The sequence below is a fragment of the Toxoplasma gondii genome, chromosome VIII (assembly GCF_000006565.2).
Source record: "Toxoplasma gondii ME49 chromosome VIII, whole genome shotgun sequence".
NCBI lineage: Eukaryota > Apicomplexa > Conoidasida > Eucoccidiorida > Sarcocystidae > Toxoplasma > Toxoplasma gondii.
The window spans coordinates 4,348,936-4,364,472 of NC_031476.1; the positions used below are offsets into that span (position 1 = coordinate 4,348,936).

Below are 15,537 nucleotides of genomic sequence, written 5' to 3' on the forward strand. Positions count from 1 at the left end.
GGGGGGGGGGGGGCGGTGACCTCCACACAAGCGCTAGCCCTACCGGGTGTGGCTACACCTGAGAGACTCAGACGAGCTCTACACTCCAGGTTGCCCGCTAGCGAAGCACAGTCCGTCCGACTACGACCGCTACCTAGACAGCCGCCGGGTTGCCCCTTTGATGTGCACCCCACTGTCCCCTTTGGAGGCTCTACGAGCACGCGCGACACTGTCCGTCTCAGTCCTTTCATCCACCCACACACGCACATCCCAGCTTGTCTGCAAGTGTATGCACCCTCAGTCCATCAGAGGCTTCCTGAGCAGTGCGAATTCTCTGCTCGTGACCCCGTCTTCACGTGTCACCGTAGATGTACTCTCCTCCTGTCCGCTGTGTTCTCTCATTTCTCCCCTTTCGCTCAACTTCATTTCTTCTTCCATTTTTCTGGACGCAGTGCTTGTTTGCTTGGAGGACTAGCCGCGACTCCGGCGTCTTCGGACCGGCTGCTCGCTGCACTGGTGGCCCCATTCTCTGCAATGCCTCAGAGATCGCCCAGGCGTGCGTGTTTCACTGCCTCGTTCTCGTCCTCTCCAGCATCGTTTTTCCTCTTCTTCCCCTCCAACTCGCCCTCCGCGCCTTCGCACGCCTCCTCACCTTCCAGGCGGTCCTCCTCCTCTTCTGAGAAAACGCACCCAAGACCGAACAGGCGCGCAACTCAAAGGAACGCAGAAACTCCCCGGCAAACGTCTCCATACGCACATACAATCTTACGCACAAATGCATGCGCACACACTCACACACTCACACAGGGGAAACACATTCACAACTACACAGACTCATATATATATATATATATATATATATACTTTTGCGTTGGCCTGCATGGGTGCGGAGTTCGATTCCTCGAGTGATTTCGAAAGTGTAGAGGCCACGTGAGCAAACGCCAGATGTCTTGAGCAGGAACGACACATCTTACCTTCGTCGAAATCTTCGTCTTCTTCCTCTTCCCCGTCTGGGTTGAAGTCATCCTCGTCCTCTTCGTCGTCGTCCTCCAAATCCTTCTCGTAGAAATCCTTCAACGTGGTATCTGCTTCTTCGTCATCGTCATCTGAGAGAGAAAGCGCCACATGAATCCATTCAGGTATCATGTACACAAACGTCCGCCTGACAGGACAGCTTCCGGCACTGAGGCGGAGACACAACATCTGCGACTCGCAGACCTTTTCGATTTTCTTCGCGTCTTGTGCGTTCTTACACTCTTCCTCGTCCTCTTCATCGGAGTCCGCCGCCTCGACTTCTTTTCCGTCTTTGTCAGTGGAATCCAGCACTACCAGACGGGGGAACATCTCAAAAACCTTCTGCCGGTACTCGCTCTGGTTGCTGATGGGACTCATGTCCAAACCCAAGTGCTCGAGGTTGCACAGATCTTTCTGCGAGCAAAATTCCACACATGTATATTTATATTATATGACTGTGCATCCACAGCTAAACAAATACACGTCTGCATATACGTTTATACACACTAATATATATATATATATATATATATATATATATATGGAAGTGCAAATCGAAGGCGGTTAGAGGGAGCCATCAAAACAAAGTAGCCTCGAAGGAAATATCTCATTTCACGCAAACTATTACGAGGAGAAACATAGAAAAAGGCAGGCGGATGTGGCGGCACCGTTCTTTCAGCTCCACTAGACTGTTTATTTGATCGTGGATTTCCTGTTTCGACCTCTCTGGTTCCGTTAGGCTTTCTCTGGCTTCTCCGCCAAAAAGCAAGAGGCGCGTTTCCATGCTTACCAGGGGCTCCAGAACCTCGAAGGTGCGGAAGTAGTTTCCACCCAACTGCAGTCGCTTGAGGTTCGGGAAAGATTTGACGAGAGCCTCAAGGCCACCCGAGATGTGGTTGTCGGTCAGCTCCAACGTCTTTACGCTGGGCATGACCGGGAAGCCTTCAACGGAGTGCAGGCCGGTCTGGTTGCACGTGAACTTGCCAAGAACTTGCAGTTTTTGCAGCAGATCGGACGCTTCGTGGCTCACAGACTTGAACTGGCGTCCATCGAGTATCAGCTCCACCATTTCCTCCCCGGCAGCCTTCATCATTTCCTCATCTGAGGCGGAAGAAGCGGCTCCATTTGCCTCCTCACCTTCCCCGTTCCCTCGCTTCGCGAACCAGTGTTCAACGCGTTCGCGAATGGCAGACTCCATCTTGCCAGGAAATATCGGAAACAGGACCGTACGGAGAAAAGCCGGGCGGAAAGCCTGAGGGGCGGCAACGCAGCTCGTCAGGCGGGCGGGACTCCAGATCCCGCGCGCAGCCTCGATCGGTCTGATAGAAATCTCAGAATCGCCGCGAGAGAGGCGATCCTGACAGAGAAATTCACACTTTCAGGTTCCGACGAAACCCAAGGTGACCGCCGGCGGCGGGGGGATTACGGCAGCGCCGTTGGCGGAGAAGCTGCAGAGAATCCTTCCGTTCGAAACGGAAAACGCCGCGTAACTCGGGACGCAAACGAATGAAGCAGCGAGCTCTTTGCAGATTCACGAAATGAGTCCGGCAGAAAGATGCCAGTCGCTGCGCGACGTGTATGTACACCCGGGACGCGTTGCAGAAATGTGGAGCTTCCCCCGGTTGGGAGTCTGCGTGTTTACACGGAGAGAAGAAACACAGCGCGGCACCGGTGATTTTGATGCTGGAATTCCAACCTGAAAAGACTGTCTGCGAGGCCTCCTGCCCAGAAGAAAATGGGCGCAGTTCACCGGGAGAAAAGCTAGAAAACCGTCTTGGACGCTCCACAAGTGTGCACAACCCTGGACACTCGAGCTTCTGCGGCACGCAAACCTGGGAAGGATACCAGGAGCGAAGACTGGGAGAAACGCTGAAAAGCGGAAATTTGAAGTGCTAAGGGTGCGAAGGCAACCGCGAGACCGACGCGGTCGGCAGGAAACGATCGTGTTCTGGTGTACCCGGTCGGAGCACACAGACCTAGGCAACTGTCGGCAGACCTGACACGCGAAAAACGCAAAGACCGCGACACCCTGGACCGAAAGCAACACTTGTTCCACTAGAGGAGTGATAACAAAGGAAAGCGAGGGAAAACTATGCAGCAGGAAGAACGGTCCTCGAGCTCAGCGAATTCAACCGCCTTGTCTGCGAAACGCCGCAAATTCCTCCTGCCGCTTCTTGCACCGGGTGGAGGGGGGAAGGTGGATACGAGTTTACAACGAACGTGGACGGACGGTATATGGGAAAGGAATTTTGAGAGCACAAAACGTATCGTACCGTTTTGCCTCGTGGACACGAGTGTGGAATCACACATATGCAACAAACACGCTGTCTGGGAAAAACAACTGTCTTTGGTCCGACGACGAAACACTCCTGTCTCCCGTCAGACTTCGATCGCTGGTGTCTCGTTGCCCGGCATCTGCGAAGCCAGAACGGCAACGCTATCGGCACAAATGCCGAAGGTTGCTCGTTTTAGTCACCGTACCTTTCTTCCGTTTCTGAAATCTTGAATCAAACGGCGTACCAGGTTGCTGTCGAGCTCGCGTGATTCTTCTGCCCATCCGTTCCAACAGAAGAACGGACAAGTTTAGCAGTAGCGCAAAGGGTGCAATTGCAGAGCAGCCGTCTCCCACAAAAATACACCAGAGAAACACCTTGGTGACAAGTAACAGTGTGGAACCAGAACGGTCGACAGTCACAAGTCTTCGAGGTCTACACACACAAACATTTGTGTACTTGCAGATCCCGATGTCTGTCGCTACTGTAGAGGGAAGATCTCAGAAGGCCTTTTTAAAGAGATGTGAAAAAATGACTTCTCCTGGTTTCCGCTGCGGACGCGTGCCGTTTATTGTTCTCTGGATCAGGGCCCAGAGCGTGACTGAACAGCACATAGTCCCCTAGAGGAGGGGACAGTGCCAAATTGAGTGGTTGCGTATTTGAGAAGGCCTACGCACACTTGACGATTGCAAGGTGTCAGTCCTTTTCGTACAAGCTGGGGATGAAAGCAAAGTTTATCTAAAAATAACGATTCAAGATTTTATCAAAAACAGATACTGGTCAAGTACTTCTGACCGTGTACTTTTCAATACTGAACGCCCTTTCTGTGGCAATGGCCGAGATGTCTCCCCAAATACCTGTTCACGTACATCTGAAAATCCTGCCACCATGTACGCACGGACCGCCAAAGGAGAGAGAAGCCGAAGCGATTACACAGTCAACCTGACCCGAACACCGTCTGTCTATGAACACCATTGGTTTCAAAGAAGGACTGCGATGTGGCCTTAGTGTACTCGATCTTCAACTTCCCGGGACTGTCTACGACCGTTGAGTCGGCAGTCATCGTGTGGAACAATCAAATTGTAACGGTCCCGCGCACCAATGTGCGTGCCTTTCTCCACACAAATGCAATGTGTTATCTGTGAAAGGCGCGAAACGGAATAATGCGGGCAGGCACGATTATATGCACGAAGAAACGATTCTGTTACGCGGCACGACGGACGGTTTCTGCTACGTTTTCAATCACTTGTTACGGTGACCAAAGAGTTTTTGTCGAACAGCGACGAACCGCTTTGCACAAATTACCAGAATGGAAAAAGCTCATCAGACAAAAACTGAAGCTACACTCTGATGAGATTGGCTCGTAGAGGATATCGAACGTGACGAGCACCACAATGTCTAAAAAACGATCACCGACGACGGAAACGTCCGCCTTGGGCGCACGCACTGTTCAACCCCTGCATTGCCATTGTGAACTTGGAATCAAAACACGCACTCCTCGTGGAACGCGCTTATCGACATAAAATGCCTTCCTTCTTCGCTGCTCGCACCTTTCCTTTTGCATTTGTTACTCTCTTCACTTTCGCCCACGTACAAAAAAACGAGCCTGTACCGTTGCTCTAACACACTTCACGGCCAGATCCTTTCTGTTTGACTTTAGCGTTATGTGATCCCAAAAAATAACCGAGCGATTCCACACACTGTTTCGACACTGTAAAACTGGACAGGGCCGCGATCGTTCCACGTGGTACACAGACATGAAAAACATTTTCTGCAGTTGACTCTCGATTGCCACCAGCGTGAGCGACGGCTAAACTCTCCCACTCCTGTTTCGCCTAATTTCTTTTTTGCACTAGTATTCTCAGTCACATCTGTATCTCCGCCTGTGTTCTGCTTCGTTTTCCGGGCATGTTGCCATGGAAAAACGCGTTCCGGTCAAATTCGACTTCCCTTTGGTCAAACCGGGAAATCTTCAGTTGCACTTCTCGGAGAGTTATTGTTTCTTATTGACAAGGCCTCTGGAGTTGACAGCCCCGTTTCGAGGGTCCTTGCCAGTGCAGCCACTGTTACGCTGTTACTGCTGTCATTGTACCGTGACGCGTGTGCTGTGAATCAACACAAAAATCGACATCTCGGCCTCGAAATCTCGCCAGCCTGTTCATCTACTCACAACAAATTTAGGAGAACCATCCTTCGTGTTTGGTCAGAAGCGTTCTGTTTCTGTTAGCTAGTTCGCTTCGTCGCCGCTGTCACCGTCGCCAGAACGAAGTGCCCGCCACAAAAAAGGCGCCTCTCTCGGCGCCCGGTCTTCACACACTTCCCCTGCAAGACGATGTGCCTTTTCTGCCGCCTGACCTTGTCGAAAGCCACGGAATCCGGACTGGCAAATCGGACCACTCTCTCCAGGGAGACCCACAAAAAAGCAAATATAGAAAGCGTGTCGATCACCTGTAGTCATGCATGCACAGAGAGCCGCGGAGTGGACCCGGCAAGTTGGTTTGGATTCACATTTTCGCCGTTGGAAAATCCGCTGCAAGGCTTAACGAGCTTGGTTCGTCGACTCCACATGTCAGTATGTGACTAACCTTTGTCAACACTTCTGTTTGAGGGTCCACCGGGCTCAATCATCTCGGCTAGACTGGAGGCTCTCGGCTTGCTTCAGGCGGTCGGCTGCCAGAGCTTCGTCCAGAGACGAAACAAGCCAGTCGACGAGCTGCTCGACTATCGGGCGGCCGCCAGCTGTCACCCACGTCCGGAATCGACTTTTCCTGTCAAAAGACAAGCCCCACGGAGAGGGGCAAAGAGCGCACCACAGAGCGTTCCTCACTGTTTGCACGGCGCGGTACCTCACGCAGAAAACAGAAAAAGAAGCAAAAAACTAGAGCCATGATCGCTTCTTGCAGAGCGACCGAAGAGACCTGAACAGAGGTCGAGCGGGGACGAAACGCTGACGCGGATTATGTCATTAGCTGGCATAGAAATACCCCTGCAAGTCTGGAATCACGTAAACCAGCGAAGGGTCCACTTCACCAAGATCCCCAGGTTGTTTAGGGTCGCATACAGTTTCACCTCTTGCATAAGATGGCGTGAAGGCAGATGCGCCAAGGAAGTTGGTGGAACGAAGGAAACGATGGCTTGACCAAGCAAACCAGCAGTGAGCACTACAGGCGACTCTGACGAGTTGACAAAACTTCGCCTTGCTACACACTAAATCTGGATACGAAAGAAAAACCTCCGTTTCTGTTGTTCCCACAAGCACAACCACGAACTGTAGACCCATTCTCGGCCTCCAGTCCTGCGTTCCTACACCTAAGCTTCCCGAGCACCTCTGCCGAGAGGAAGAGGCAGTGGCTGTAGGGGGTCGAGTTGAAACGCAATCTCACAGCGAAGCGGCAGTTAAGCACCGATAACGTCAGATCGACACTTCTCGAGTCATGTGAACTAAACTACAGAGGAACTCAGAAGAGGCTGCTGTAGCAAGCAACCTTCTGAATGATCGTGCGGATGCTACTGTTCTCACTAGATGGTGAAGGCTAGCAAGTACACAAGACGCATCTGAAGCCACTGTAGACAAAGAGTCAAGGCAGACGTCCCTCAACTGAGCTGGACAGGGTTGTTCAGACTGTACCCGCTGGCATTGATGCTGTCGTGGGCGACGGGGACGAGAGTGGGGAAGTCGACAATCACTTTCGTCCATTTGACTTCATTGAGGCGGCTAGCCATGGCCGCTTCGATTTCGCCATGTGTGTTGAGTTTCAGCCACTCCCGCCAGCTCCCGTAAGACGACGGGCGTCTCAGGGAGAAAGAGGGGAAGAGAGACGAAGACGTCAAAGAAGAGAAAGATGAAGACTGTTCACTCGACAAGTCCAGAGAACATGGTGTCTTCGCTTCCTCCGTGTCTGTCTCTGTGCTCTCTACTTCCCCTGCCTCGTCTCTGCGTTCCTCAAACGCCTCAACCGTCTCTGACCAGACAGCCTCGCTGCCTAGAGTAGGCGCCGCAGAGACAGAAGACTCAGGAGTCGGGTCCAGCGCAGGCGGCGACAGAGAAGCCGCAGGCGAGACCGAAGCCTCCGAAACCGGGATCTCCAGCGATCCACAGCACGAGACATAGTGCGTAGACTGCTCCGAAAGGAACGCAGGACGAGGCGGAGCGTCGTTGTGAAGCGCAGAGGAAGCAAACGTCTCCTCCGACGTTGAAGACACGTAAACCGGGGGCTTCTCAGGGCGACTGATCTGCAAAGGGAGAGAAAAGACAAGAATTAGAGGGGAGAGACATGACGGCGATGACGGGGAGAGATTGTGTATCCTTGGTAAAGACTCAGACGCCTCACTTGATCTACGGAGACCGTTCCCCAACATCCCTAGCGATGTCCAAAGAGACGAAAACCAGGTAACAGTCTGGTTCGACGTCCAGAACTAGGGGGGAATAGCAGACAGCAAACGCAGGTGCGCTTCTCTGGATATGTCCATGTACATACGCATTTCCCTCTGCATTTGCTAACCAAAAAGTCGAACGCCCTGTGACTGTCCGTCTGTTTTCAGGTGTCCGGAGAGCACAAGCTTCTCGTCTTCACCCGAGACTCGGCTTTCTGTGTTCTCCACTGTTCCTAGAAAACATGGGGAAAAACGTTGTTTCTCTGAAGCCAAGTTTGCCAACGCTGTCGTAGGCAAAACAATCACGGGAGGATATACAAACAACTTGGCATCGTGTACTCACGTATGGCGACCTCTCATCCTTCACCTTCGACGTCTGTCGAAGTAACAGACGAACTCTCCCTGAACCATGGTTCCCCGTCTCCCCCATAATTCAATAGGTTTCTCATGTCGCGAAGAAGACGCTATCGAGAGCTCCAGTTCTGCTCTTCCCCTCACGCATGTGGCTTGTTGCTTTCCGCGTTCTACGCTTGCTCTCTCAGCTTCCCCCTTTGTCTTTGCCAGAAGTGACTTTCCTCGTCGTACCATCACGACACGGCCGGACCCGACTATCATGCTGCGCGGGGTGCACTGAAGAATTTTCTGCAGTTCCGTGTTCGCTGGGAGCGTCGGGTCGATTGCAGCAGTTCCCAAAGGCACCAAAACATCTCCCCTGAAAAGTGAAAACGTGCATAAGCTGTGTGACAGAAATGAGCGCATTCTCGGGGAAAACATGAAAACCACAGGCTGAGTGACACATGAGGAACAAGCCTACGCAGCCTCTCTTCTCTGGGACTGTTCTTCAAGAAGAAGATCCACGGTGTGCACATGACCTCTATGGATGCGTAACGCGAACCTTGTACGGATCCCGTTTGGTTCTCGCTCGTGGTTCTTCCTTTTCCAGTATCTCTCCGATACCTCGCATTTGCGTAGAGTCGTCTATGGGCGAATACTTTGAGCGATTCGACGAAGACGCCCTGAGACATTTGAACGAGAAGCGGTTCCTCTTCGTCTTCGCTGTCGACGAACTCGTCTCGGTCCTCCGGCTCGCTTTTCTCTCGTGCCTCTCCTTCGCCCTTTCCTTCCACGGTCGCCTGAGGGTCCCCGTCCTCTGCTGCAGAGCCTCTTCTTCGCCATAGCCAAGAAAGCATCTTTTCGTTTTTCACTTTCTTCTCTGCTTCCTTCAGCTCCCGAAGATACTCGCGCTCAGACACCAACATCAAGTCCGCCAGCGTCCGGCTCTCGTGCAGCTGCGACAGTCGGCCCAAATTGAAGCCCTGCTCTGCACCCTGCTCCTCTACGTCCTCTGTCTCCCCGGAGACACCTGTCTCCTCCGCGACCCCACACAGCGCCTCGCCACCCTCCTCGGCAGAGACCCCCTCCTTCTCGCCTTCGGGCTCCACGGGCGCCTCGAGCCCCTGCAGGCCAACTGGCCCTGTCTCCTCGCCAGTCCCGCCCCGCGCTGAGGAGGCGCCTGGCGAGGAGGAAGCAGATCCTTGCCGCGCGCGGAGATGAGAGGTGATGAGGAAGTACGAAGAGAGAAGCGGCTTCATCAAACCCTCTGGAAGGGGAAGGTAGCTGAAGCGACGCACGCCCAAGTGCGGTGACGCTACTGTTCCGACACACAGCGGCCTCAGGCCACACACTGTCGCGGGAGACGACCCAGATGCAGGAGTATACAAAAGCCGAACTGCGAATCTGGCAAAACGCGGGAGCAACACAGCGAAAGACAGCCCGAGAGGAACGTCACACAGAGGAGAAGGACAGAACCTAGGAGACGAAACATGTCTTCAACGACACTCAAAAACGACTGAAAAAGAAAACAAGAAACACGAGGTGCTACGCGTGCTTGTGCGCAGTGCTGCCGACCTTCTTCCAAAGTCAGCGTTCACATTCGGACACTCTCTAGCTATACAAAAGCCGAAAAAGGAAAGAAAACGGATTGTACACAGCTTCCCGAGACCAACGTGCGACACAAAACAACACCATATATATATATATACATACATATGTACACATTTATATATACAAATATATATATATATATATATACATACATACATACATATACAACAATATATATTTATATATGAATGTACCTTTTTCCGAGTGAGTGACACACATTCTTCCGCACCTGCATGGGTGCATCCTACACACAAAGGCCTAGTAAATGGAAATCGATGCGAATACTTCGTTGACAGCGATACGTCAAGTGTTTCACTACGGAAATACTTACCGCTATATGTAACTGTTTAACTATCCTCACGAACATTTATATCTATATATACGAAGCTTAGCACGGGTGAGGTAGAGCGGTTTATTGTTTTAGAATTGGTGCGTGGTTCTCGACCGTTCTAACCTCATGTAGAGTCCGCCGAGGGAGAACCCAATCAAGGAGATGTAGGCGAGAGAAGGGAAGCGAGCGACTTCTTGGCGCACCTGAAAAGAAAGAAAATCAGGCGTTTTCGTGTGTGTTCTCGCTTCTTCTTCCTTGCTGCGTTCGGCATTCACAGAAATGCGGCAAGCGACGCGCCGGCTTCTCTCTTGTTTACTGCTCCCTGTTCACCACTCTCCCTTCTTGCCCCTCCTCCTGGCAGCCAGACACGCAGTCACTTTTTCCTACAAGAAGGCATGTGTGCCACTGTTTCACCTACATCTGCAGATCTTGTAGCAGAGATAAAAAAATATAAATAGGTGTATATGAATGTAAATAAGCAGTGACCCCCCCGTAATTCCTTGATCATGCCTACATTTGCGTCTCGAGTCGAACGGATAAATCGACACAGCAATAGGATCAGCACCGTCTACGATTATGAGTGGTACGCACATCTCGACAGAGATGGATATTTCTCAAGACTGGGACCGTTCTTGCGGGTCACCGAAGCATGAAGTCGGGAACTATGGATTCGCCTGCAGCTGTTGCAGCTCTTCTGTACCTCTTCGGCGAGTCGTTCGCCGCCTCGCTGAACTCCGTCGAATGTCTTCCCGGTGTTGGAAGTGGAGACCAGAACTCGAATGTGTGGAGCGCGTTGTTGGAGGACCGTTTGCGTAAACTGGAAGTCGGAGCTGACGCCTCCGATTCCGTGTACGCAGACGACCAGACAGACCGGCGGCACGAGACTTGCCTCTTCCTTCGTCTCTGCGCATGGCAGAGAAGGAAGCGACGGAGAGTTGGGAGAGCCTCCTAGCAGAGCAGGGACGTCGGAAGCAAGTGTCGAACAGAGAGAGAAGCTCTCGGGAAGCGCGCTCGTCGCGTGAGCCTGTGTGCACGGCGAGCCCCCAGAGTCCTGCTCTGCTTCGCACGCGTTCTCCTGCCGCTTCATTTCCTCTTCGCGCCTCTCCGCGGATGTCGGCGAACGCAGGAGGCCGAGAGAAGACAGGGCAGGCGCCAGAAAGGTCGTGGAACGCGACGGCAGCTCGAGAGAAAAAAGATCTGTCAAAGAAGAAGGAAACTTGCGTCCGTCTCTCTCTCCGCAGTCCGACGACGAAGAAGAGGCGGGGGGAGAAGCGGAAGAGGCAGACGCTGGAGAAGAAGCAGCCGGAGGCTCTGGAGCGTCCCTGTAGGAAACAGTCGAGAAAGCCTTCAAGGAGAAAAAACTCTGGACGGGTTCCTCGCCAGGCTCAAACGCCGACGCAGCGACTGGACACGCAGGTTCCATTTTGAGGTCGAGTCTCTCTCAGAGAAGATCGAGACAGACAAGGGGAAAAAGAGACGAAACGAGGCCAAAAGAGAGACCCCCGTGCTTCGAACTCGGACTGCGGAGCGATTCCACGCAGGCTCTTCGCCGGAGTCTACTTGAAAAGGATGCGTCTCTGGTAGAATGGGGCAGACGAAAGGAAAACCGCAGGCGACAGAAGAGGGATAGGAAGAACCAGGAGGCTGGTGGACAAGGAAGAGTGCTTCAGCCTGTGAGCGCCTCTGACGGATGTAAGGGAGGCAGAATGCCGAGAAAAAGAGAGACACGGACACCGACCAGCGGACTCTCGGCCCCGAGCAGGCAGGAGACACCTCGCTCCACGAGGAAGAAAGGCTTTTTAAAGCGTTTCCCCAACATCAAAGGAGTCTGAAATCCAACACCACGCGTCTCGGAAGCCTCGCGCCAGCATTTCAGTCCTTTGTCGAACTCATTGGCGGGGCCTGGAGCGCGCGAGACCGGTCGAAAAGTGCAGAGAAAATGCGAACATGTGGCGAAAACCCCCAGATAAGTCCCGCATGCAAATCGCGAACGCCCGACTTTTTCGCTCTTCTCTGCTTGAAAAACGCAAGTTGTGCGGCAGAGGAGACCGTCCCGTCGGTTCCAGGGGACCATGTGGCGTAAGAGAAGGACTTTCTGACGAAACACCGAGGCAATCCCCTGTCGCCAGGTTGTTTGCGTGTCTCAGAGCGGAGTTCCGTCTTTCTTTCGCGGAAAAAAGAACGGAAACGAAGCAGAAATGGCCAAGAAACACCGGGCAAAAGAACGACCGGGAAAGGGCGCAGGTGATAGACCCGAATTGCTCAAGAGCCTGCGCAGAGAGAGAGAGAGCCTCCCCTTCTCACGACCCGTGCGAAGACTCGCAAAAAACGGGTGGTGAACCGTCTTCAGCTCCGCTTCTTCACTTGCTGGAAAACTGCCGCAAATCCTTGCACTCCTCCGCTGACGACGGTGGCCGACCGAAGAGGCACAGGCTTCCGTTCAGGGGAGAAACTCGCGTTTCTCTCGTCGTCGCAGCACACAACGCAGCGAAAAGGGAGGGAAAACTCTCAGCGAACTCGAAACACACTGCGAAGATAAAAGAAAATTTCAGCTGTCTCCTCTGGGACAACTGTCCCGTTGCTGCCATAGCGCCAAGCCGGCGGAGAAGTCGGCCAAATCCTATCTAGTGCCCCTGTGGCAGCGAATTGGATCCCGGAAAGCGCGTTTTTTTACGGCGAAACAGGGACTTCTTGCTCTTCTCTTCCGCGAACTTTCGTCTCGAAAGGCGAGCGAGAGACACATCGTTTTTCTTCTACGTTTTTTGCATCAAAGGCCGAGTCGCTGCGGACCGCACGGTGAAGATCAAAAACGCGTGGCCGAGCGAGGAAGAGTGACCCTCCGTCTGTCCAGCTGCCTCGCAGTGGAGGAGATCCTTTTCAAGGGGTGTTCAGTTTCAAGTTTTCCGCTGAAAAGCAGTGAATCGCAAGGAAGAGGGGCCTTCACTCTTCCGCGAAAGCGGTTCTCAGGCGTTTCGCCATTCTTCTCTCGAGTTTAAAGAGAACACACCACTCCCATGAGTCATGTTCGAGTGCAGTTAGCTGCACGAGCGAAGAGAGAGAGAGACGGAACTCTCCACGCACCGCTTTGCGGCACACGACTCTTATTCAAGATTGATGGTCACCCTTTTTTAGTTGCTGTCTCCGCAAGCTGGCTCTTGCTTCTGCTCGCCTCCTAGGAGGGAAGTCACCACATTCGCTCGTACCGCTTCGCCGACAAGTAGGCGAAGTTCGACGCGTCCCGGAAGTTGGAGTTTCTCTGCTCTTTGTCTTCCTTCTTTCTTCGCTCTTCATCCCGTCGGCTGGTCTTCCTTCGACTTTCACCGCTTGTGCACAGCAGCTGCGAGAGCGAAAAGAAAATGAAGGAAGAGGTCTGCAAGGCCCTGAGGGAAGGGACAGAACAGTGCCTTCCTTCTGACGAAGAAAGTCCTGGAACTGTGGAGCCACTGAGGGCGGAAGAACTCACGGAACAAGGCGAGAGGACGGTGGCGAACAGGCGACCCTACTCGGCAGAGTGCGAGGACAAGGTCGTCGGCGAACTGAGAGAACGCATTCGTCAAAGGTGAGGGAAGAAAGAAGGAAACGCGAGAGGCGAGAGGAAGGAGAGGCAGCAAAAAACGCGAAGAGAGCAGATAAGCGCAGACCGAAGGTGACACGGGAGCAAAGAAGAACGGGAGGAAGAAAGCGCGACAAGTAAAGGCAGGAAGAGGAACCGGGAGAAGAAGGACGCGAGACCGGAAAAAAGAGTAGACAAAGGAAAGGCGAGAAGAGAAAAAGAGATGTACAAGCAAGAAACAAGACAAAAACGAAAATCGCAAAGAAAACCAAGGATGGAACGCGACGCGCAAAAATGAAGCCACTGCTCAATCGAACAGGAAACGACTGCTGTCCCTGTGTTCTTCCTTCTCCTTTTCTCCTTTTCTGTCATCTTCGCCTCTTTGTGCAGACTCGCGAGACACAAAGCTTTCCTCCTCGACGTTCGGCAGCTCCTAGGAGAAAGGAATTTCTATTTCGACAAGCTCAGTTGCATTCAGGTCTGCATCGCTTTCGCTCGCCGATCTTTCTCCGAGGACGAATAGCTTTTCCTTTCCTGTGCAAGCGTGAACTCCCCTCGTCATGCACTGGAACGAGCCTTTCCAATCGGCGGCAGAGTTTCCAACGAAAATCGTGTGCCACAGTTCGCCACAGCCAGTTCCCACTCCACAGAAATACAAAACGCATACAGACGAATGAGTATAGACATACGCAACAACGCTCATCTGTATCTCCCCGTATATCTGTAGATGCATGAGAACGTCATCTGTCTACCAATACATATACATATATATATATATATTTATATACATATTTAAATATATATATTCATATACATATGTATATATGCATGTATGTAGATAGATCTGTGGAGAGAAATACTCATGTACATATTTCTAGATTCGTGTGTGTGTAGTGTTGATGTTTCTTGTTCTTGGGAACATATGAAGTTTTAAATTCTGAGTGGTGGCGCCCAGTGAGTTTTCTTTTGGCTGCAGCGGAAAATCCTGGACGACTACGGAGGGACGTCTGTCGGTCGGAAGGTACTGGCGATCATCGGATCTCGTCCTGCAGACTTTTAGCGCTTTTACATTCTAAAGGCAGCGTCCCGATCCGTTTTTCCTCGAAAGTGCCTCTCTTGGACTGCTTTCGTCGATACATCTCTGTGCCACCTCTTGCGCATGTGTTGACAATGCAGCATGACTAATGCGATGTCTGTGACGTTGCGGTTCGTTCTTTACGGATACGCGCAAGCAAGTCAGCCTCGGTGTGCATATGCGCGTGTGGACGGCGGCAAGCATTCAAAAGTCGATCTAACTGCATATATCTGTATATATATATATATATATATGAGTCTGAAAACAGTGGGGAATTGCTTTCCTTCCGGCATCCGTTGAGAGATGGGATCGTGAGAGACTGTGCTTTCTCTTGTCGGCTCAACCTCTCATCTCTCCGTCTTTGCTCAGGGTCCCTCAAACGCCTGTCACCCGTGAGGTCGCCTCACGCCTGTGCTCGACCGCAGAACGCGTTTTTCGCGTCACCAAACGAGAAAGTGAATGGGTACTTCGTGCCAGTTTCGCTTTCGCTCAGTGACGGAGACGCTCCAAACTTTGTTTGATTTTCGTTCTCTCTCGTTTTCCCCTTTCATGCGCGAACTCTCTTGTCGATACTATTTGAAGGCATCAGGTCGATACAAACAGAGGGTTGGGGCCTAGGGATAAAAGCGCTCGGGTTCGCTGTCTACGCAGTTGATGCCACTTGACAAGGACCGTATCCGTGAAAAAACTAATTCTTTTTTCGCTCGCTTTTCTGAAGCACAGTCGCCCGCAGAAGCCGGGCTCCTAGGAAAACAGACGGCTGCGCGCAGCTTGCAGATTCCGGTCTCTTGCTCCACCTTTATTCGGAGTTCTGGGGAGAAAGAAGAAATTGCAGAAAGCTGGCAACGACGCCACGCGGACGGAGATGGAAGAGAGAAGTTATGGTGTTATCACTACGCCGGGAGGAACGTCGAGAGACCAACTCTTGGCACCAAGCCACACACATCACAGACAAGAGGAATAGAGGGTGAAAAAAGGAACTCGGACCTGCCGC

The 15,537-nt window shown here is 52.3% G+C and overlaps 3 protein-coding genes across 3 annotated transcripts; 1 reads left to right on the forward strand and 2 right to left on the reverse strand.

Annotated features, from left to right (window-relative positions):
* Position 1: 1 nt before the first annotated feature.
* Positions 2-2,191, reverse strand: TGME49_271810 (lanp, putative; the record flags this gene model as incomplete). Its single annotated transcript, XM_002365786.1, has 4 exons — positions 2-655; positions 954-1,085; positions 1,233-1,407; positions 1,784-2,191. 4 exons carry the CDS (start codon positions 2,189-2,191, stop codon positions 519-521), a joined length of 852 nt encoding a protein of 283 aa, XP_002365827.1. The 3' UTR covers positions 2-518.
* Positions 2,192-5,431: 3,240 nt separating this feature from the next.
* Positions 5,432-11,338, reverse strand: TGME49_271800 (serine esterase (DUF676) protein; the record flags this gene model as incomplete). Its single annotated transcript, XM_018781629.1, has 7 exons — positions 5,432-5,714; positions 5,852-6,034; positions 6,895-7,499; positions 8,226-8,352; positions 8,598-9,377; positions 10,039-10,118; positions 10,616-11,338. The coding sequence occupies 6 exons, from the start codon at positions 11,336-11,338 to the stop codon at positions 5,887-5,889; spliced, it is 2,463 nt and encodes an 820-aa protein (XP_018636665.1). The 3' UTR covers positions 5,432-5,714; positions 5,852-5,886.
* A 1,038-nt stretch (positions 11,339-12,376) lies between these two features.
* Positions 12,377-15,206, forward strand: TGME49_271790 (hypothetical protein). The gene is made up of 3 exons (XM_018781628.1): positions 12,377-13,474; positions 13,859-13,946; positions 14,445-15,206. The coding sequence occupies exons 1-3, from the start codon at positions 13,272-13,274 to the stop codon at positions 14,526-14,528; spliced, it is 375 nt and encodes a 124-aa protein (XP_018636664.1). The 5' UTR covers positions 12,377-13,271; the 3' UTR covers positions 14,529-15,206.
* The last annotated feature ends 331 nt before the right edge of the window (positions 15,207-15,537 follow it).

Coding starts and splice junctions, on each gene's coding strand:
- TGME49_271790 (XM_018781628.1), top strand. CDS start 13,272: ATGAAGGAAGAGGTCTGCAAGGCCCTGAGGGAAGGGACAGAACAGTGC. Junction 13,475..13,858: donor AGAGAACGCATTCGTCAAAG/GTGAGGGAAGAA, acceptor CTCTTTGTGCAG/ACTCGCGAGACACAAAGCTT. Junction 13,947..14,444: donor ACAAGCTCAGTTGCATTCAG/GTCTGCATCGCT, acceptor TTTTGGCTGCAG/CGGAAAATCCTGGACGACTA.